The sequence below is a fragment of the Temnothorax curvispinosus genome, unplaced genomic scaffold (assembly GCF_003070985.1).
Source record: "Temnothorax curvispinosus isolate PA1 unplaced genomic scaffold, ASM307098v1 QBEX01004397.1, whole genome shotgun sequence".
Taxonomy (NCBI): domain Eukaryota; kingdom Metazoa; phylum Arthropoda; class Insecta; order Hymenoptera; family Formicidae; genus Temnothorax; species Temnothorax curvispinosus.
In genome coordinates this window covers 1-6,549 of record NW_020214177.1, presented here as the reverse complement: position 1 = coordinate 6,549, position 6,549 = coordinate 1, and the positions used below count along the sequence as shown (strand labels likewise).

Below are 6,549 nucleotides of genomic sequence, written 5' to 3'. Positions count from 1 at the left end.
TAGACATCGAATTCAACGTATTATTACACCTGGACACCGAAAACTATAAAGCGCACTATCTGGACCTCGTCATCGGCAACCTGGGATACCTAGACATCGAATTCAAGCTTGATTCATAAGAATCGACTTAAAAATTCCCTAGCGACACTTTTCTGCCAAGCGTAGAGAACCTTCTTTTCCGGCAGCGGTGGTAATACGATGTAAGGATACGAAATCTCTCCAGATAAACATGAAGCAATTGACTCAATATATATTATATAAGTATATACCTAATTTACCTAAATAGAAATCTTCCTCCTGACCGATAAAGTCTATCGACCTAATTTCGAAATACGCGCGCGATATCGAAACTGGCGATACCTGCGCCGCCAGCGTCGAAAAAGTGAAAGTAACGTTTCTGATTATGACGTCATCATACAAGAACGTCGGCGTTAGGAGGAGGAAGTATCTTAAAAATAAATTTTCCCATTTGGACTTTGCGTCGCAATATCTCCGCTCGTAGGGCACGTAGCGGAATATTATGAGAGAAACCCCCCCCTAATTGGACCCCAAGCTATCGATCAAGCCTACTTAGAACTTGATCCGTTCACTCGTTATCGAGATCTCAACATCTCGGGTACTCGCAACCCGTCGCGTCGCGTAAAAGAGTCACGGTCGGTCTCGCTCCGCGTGTACTTGGCGCGAGACACTACCGTGTCTCTTGATATAAATTTTTTTACACTATTCCTCAAAAAACTATTAATAATTTACAATAAAATACAGTACGTTTTCATTTACTTTATTATATGTATCTGCAAGTATAATCTTATGAATTAATATATCTTTCGCTTTTCTTTTGATTGTACATGTTACATTGATTAAGGCAACAAGAAGCTATATTCATATGCAATCAGGTGTGTTGTGTATTAATATAATGTTTTACAAGCATTCTGACTCTTTAACAACTTTCCTTGTATATTGTCGACATGTTTCAAAGTAAATAACTTTCATATCTATATACATAGAAGATAAAATTGCGTAACTAAAATTAAAAATAACGCTCTTTTTGATATATGATACAACTTTTCAAAAGATAAAAAGATATAAATACATGTTTTTACAATTTTAGCCCGATTAATTTGTATAAATAATTCGTTTTTATTATTATTAAATTTGCTACACTTACAAAATTTTCAGTAATTAATAATCAAATAGACTGAGAATAACAGAGATGTAATTTTTCTATATATGTTCATTTAGTTGCAACTTTCCCCATAGCCATTTTCATTCCTATAAAAATAAATCTTATATTTTGTAAAATTATGGATACACAAAAGAATTTCTAAAATAGCACAATATAATTATACATATATTTACGATTATTAAAATCATACATAGGTTTATTGTGTTGTGTAAATAATGTTCAGAATACTTTAGAAGAGATATGGGATATATGTAGGTTTCATTACGCTGTAATATATTTACGACAAGCACACCGTTTCTAAAATCGACAGTTTCTTATACGCACTTTCCTATTCCATATGGAGAAACAAAATGGCGGCTTTATCGATATATCGCACCTATCGATTTCAATGTCGCTTCTCTATTATCTAGGACTCTACCGAAGATCTGTTCGTAGAACTCACCGTCAAAAGAAAAACTAGTGGAGTTAAGAATCATTTTGATAGCGTGTAGAAATTGGTCCAGATTCATGTTAATTTTTAGTTGTTAATCTATTCTATGTTAATTTTTACTTGTTGTAATATGTTAAAAATAATGGTAGTATAACATAATTTCTTAATTTTTAAAGTAAAAAATATTACAATAAAAAATTAAGGAAAATATAGACAATTTAATATTTTCCGTATCCATGCTTAAATACTGGTATAATGTTTCTGAGTAGTTAATTGGATTGAAACTTACCTATCTATGATATGTCCAGTTAAAAGTTTTCCATTACTGCATGCCATAGCTACTTGCGTACTATCGCTAGACCAAGCTATGCTGTAAATACTCCCAGTATTTACTTTTTCCATAGAATGTGACCACTAAAACATGAAGAGAATAGATTCATAAGTTATGGGAAAGATTGCAATTATAAAGTCATACAACAAAACTACCTATCTTCACTATATACCGCTGTTCCTCTTTTTCATTGAGTCAACGTATCATTATTTATTATTTTATTTTATTTTTATTTTTCTCTTAAAATTGACTATATTTTAATCGGTTTTTTTTTTAATAAACTCTCTGCATTTTAACTTTAATTTTAAAAAGGTTTATTTTTAACATCTTGATTGCTCCCAACTTTTAATAAAATTATAATTTTTTAAAGCTAAACAATTAAATTATAGAGCAAGGTGCTGTACCTTGGGTACAGCTGTAGGTTGGAACACTCTGTCATAATCGAATAGTGTTTGCATCTGGTAATAGTTTATAGTATTAATTATTAAGTTAAAGGATGCTCTCTTTAAATCTATGGTTTTGTGTCATTGCGATTATTTACACGTAAGTTATATCGACTTTTGTATTTTATGACGTGTAAAGTAAATTTATTGAGATTTGTACTGTAATTTATGTAATTTTTTATAATAAAGATATTGATCAGCCAAGGCTAGTAAAAATGTGTCAAATATGTAGAATAATGTAGTAAATTATGTAGATGTAAATTATGTAGTTAATATGTAGAATAATGTAGTAAATTATTTATAACCTATAAGATGTTAACTAATTTTTTATTAGAAATTGATTTCTATGTACCTTGGAACATGACGGTTGATGTACCTTGGAACGCTATTTCAAAAGTACACTAGTTGATTGTTATCTTTATATAACTTTTAGTTATTTGTTTAACTAAATTTTTTCCATTTTTACTGACAGTTAGAATAATTGAAAGCTATTTGTATTATAGCTACCATGCCACGTAGTAAACGTGGAATAAAAAAGCCAAGGCCGGATGCTGAAGCTCTAATATTTGCTGTAAATGCAATTTTAGAAACTAAAACGACGAAAGTATTTTACTGAGAGAAGCAACAAAAATATATTTTTAATGTATTGTTAATGTAAAATTTTATTGTTCGTTAAAAGATGCCTAAAGAATTTATTAGAATTAAGCGTTGATATTATTTTCATTTTATTTTATTTTTATTTTTTCCTTTTTGTTTTATTTTATTAATAAATATTTTATAAATAAAAATATTTTATTAGAGAGAAAAATAAAAACAGTTTAGAAAAACACGCAAGATTACTTATAAAATTTATAAACGGTTGTTTTTAGTTATGACGTTAATGATTTATCTCGTTAGATTTGATTTTCATTTTCAGTTTAATAATAATTGATCAAAATGTAACTAAATTTAATAAAATATTATATATATTTTTTTAAAGGGCCTAGCGGAGTAAGCATGTGAAATCGGCCCTTGATCATACAGAGCTGACATTAATGTCAAGTTAGTACCAATATGATAAAACTTTCCACCAAATATTATTTTAAAAAATTCATTTTTTTAGAAGTTATGCAGGGAGAAAGTAAAATAAAGAAATGTATTTTTCTCGAAAACCACTTGACCGATCTTGATGAAAAAAAATATATGTTATGTAGACTAATACAACTAATTACAAAAAGAATGTCCAAAATGTTTGCCAAAAAAAAGACAAAAAAAAATATTTGAATTAAAATTAATAATCACGCTCGTCTAAATATAAAGATAAAGGAAAAAAGGCCGGTAATCGAGCAGTTATTAGGTGTTAAATCATGTAATTAATTAATGTATACAAAAGGCGGAACGTTTCAACTACACCGAGTCTTCATCAGCCGCAATATAAAATAACATATTTAGATTAACTTAATAATTCTAAACCTATAGAGCCACATCAACGTTCGAAAATCTGATGAATAACATTACGTTTGTGTCGTTGCATCTACGAAGTCGAAGGTAAAACCGAAGATAGAATGTGGTCAGCGACATTGTATAATCAATTCCTCGTTCAAAGGCGGGAATAGATCGGGTCCAGTCCATAAGAATCGTTGTTATTAACAAGTTGTACGGTCAGAATATAAAAAGGATTGTCTGAAAGGCGATCGTATGTTACTAAAACAATTTTCGTAGATATAAAATCCGTTAAAACTTACAAGTATTTGTCAAGACGTGGTATGTACGACGTAATGCTCTTAAACGTGTTACGGTTGTCAAATGACTGCGCGGATTGTCGGGAACGGACGGAGTTATAAACAAATAACAGTGTGTTGGATGTATATCGAAATTCGTTAAACTTTGTGATTGGCTAGCTCGTCAAGTATGCTGAAATATGAGTCGTCAAGAAATTATGTGTCTGTATTAGAATTGATCCCGTTTTTTTGTTCCTTAATGTGTAACATCTCTGAAATAAGTCTCTTATAAAAATTTGGTTCGGAGTCGAATATCGATGTATTGTCCCAATCAAAAGTGTGATTGAATTTTGTAATGTGTTCGGAAATCACAGAATGCTTTAATGGATCCGTTTGTTACATTTGTTACATTTAAAAAACGTATACTACAGTTAAAAATGTTCAGTCATTTACAATAGGGAAGCTTAGTATCGACATGGTAGAAACAATTTTACCTTGAATGTACGCAGAATCCCAAGCCAATTCCCAATAAGTTTCATTGCAGTAATATGCAACTCGCAATAACTTACTATACATTGCAACGTAGTTAACGTCGCACGATCCATCGAGGCCAGCTCATACAAGACCATGCAGATAGAGCGCCAGATTTTGGGCGGGTCACTAAAGTTCCTGCCCTTCACAGTGCATTACTTCAAATACGATTTATACAGTGTTGTGCTTCTACACGTTTCTTTCTCTTGTTCGAGAAGAAATACCAAATCCTTGAAATTCACTCTTTTCAAACGTGGTCTCATTGGCATTTGCCTATTTAATCCGCTCGCCGATGCATTTGCGCCGGGAGTGCTGTTGGTCGATCCTGCCACATCGAGTTTAGGCTTCTTCCGAGGACCAATTGCTTGCAAAGCTGTTAAATTCGCCTCTCTTTGTCTCAATTCTTCCATCTCTGCACGTTGCATCTCATTGGCCTTAGCTTTTAATTTCACTTGCTCAGGATCTTCTGTTTTTGAACGACTCTTTGCAGCACGTAAAAGCATTTCTCGTTCTTGTTCTTCGTGCTTCTTACGTTCAACTCTATCTAGATCTTCCAAAAATTTTAATTGCGCTCTTACATCTTGTGTTACTTTATATTGTAAGATGTAATATGTGAAATGTAATAGTGTGAGCACGCTACCATCCACCACCCTATGATTCTCCCGAAGTGGGAGGCGGGTGATTTGCGCATGCCCATCGATCCGCGATCCGATGATCGACGGGACCGAGCGAGGCTCGGTCTCTTTCGTTGTGGGGACTCCGAGCCGGCCACACTTAATTCTAAATACGGGCCTTACGAGGAGCGGACTGACTGTGGATTGAGAGGCGAGTCAGGATAAGGCGATCAAACTTATTGCGGAGCATTACGGCCCAGCATTCTATCAGCCACGTGAGGCAAGGGTCCCCGGAACAGGCGAGAGAGCCAACGAGGGAAGCGCAGGAGGTTCCCGAGCACGCAGATGAGTACTTGTAACACGAACTTGAATCGTGATCGGCACGCGTCCTCGGAGAGTATAATAATTCTCGCGCTATACAAATGTATCCATATATCGCATTAGTATTCTCTTAATTCCTATCGAGACGCGTACATTTTGATATGACGACCATCTTCGGCGTGACGCATAATGAGCGATAAGTGACCGCGAGGATATTTATTTGGCGAGTGAGTGAATGTATGAAAAGCGTGCGTATAGAGGCGGTCTCCGGAGAGCGATATTTGTAGCCATTGTTAATTAAAATAAAACTGCGGATACACTTTGATAAATATCTCGTTCGATGAATGCACGTCCCTTCCCGGGAATCGAGTCATCTTTTGTATAAGTAAGGTTTAAACAAATAAAACAGATCTTACAATATCTAGGATCAACTTTTATAAGATATATCCTATGTTCTGTGATGACCGCTAACTTTTCTACTAAATTCTTTAACCTCTCTTGAACAGCATGCGAGATTAAAGCTGCTACTTCTTGGTTAGGTTCTTCCAATCCGTGACTGGATGCAATTTGTTTAATTCTTTGTTGTAATGGTGTCATGTGCAAAAATACTTCATCTTTACAGGATCGTAATTGAGTACCAACAAATTCTGTAGAACCGAGTATTCTTTGAGATTCCTCCGCAAGATTAACACCGCCCATAGCTGCTACATCATTTATATCATCATCCGCCGTATATCCTGCTGACGAAAACGACTTTTTCTCTTTCTCCTTTGCAGTCGGTTTCTGAACAAGAAAAGGCACTACGGTTTTATTAACAGTAGTGGTTGTATTGAGTGTTTTGCCTTGCGTAGTAGTGACTGGTTTTACAACGTGGTTGCGACTGTGGGTGGTTTTTGCACAACAGGGGCAGTGGGGCGAATTCCAGTTGTTGCTGCTGTCGTTTTCACAGCATATGCTGCAGTTGGGCTCCGAACCACTGTCGTTACTGGTCGAACC

General features: G+C 34.4%; 1 protein-coding gene and 1 pseudogene across 1 annotated transcript; both read right to left on the bottom strand.

Moving 5' to 3' along the window:
• Positions 1-1,170: 1,170 nt before the first annotated feature.
• LOC112453482 (intraflagellar transport protein 80 homolog) lies at positions 1,171-3,954 on the bottom strand. The gene is made up of 3 exons (XM_025014265.1): positions 3,885-3,954; positions 1,903-2,027; positions 1,171-1,639 (listed from the first exon to the last, which is right to left on the bottom strand). The coding sequence occupies exons 1-3, from the start codon at positions 3,945-3,947 to the stop codon at positions 1,543-1,545; spliced, it is 285 nt and encodes a 94-aa protein (XP_024870033.1). The 5' UTR covers positions 3,948-3,954; the 3' UTR covers positions 1,171-1,542.
• An 819-nt stretch (positions 3,955-4,773) lies between these two features.
• On the bottom strand, positions 4,774-6,545 carry LOC112453481 (annotated as a pseudogene).
• Positions 6,546-6,549: the final 4 nt, after the last annotated feature.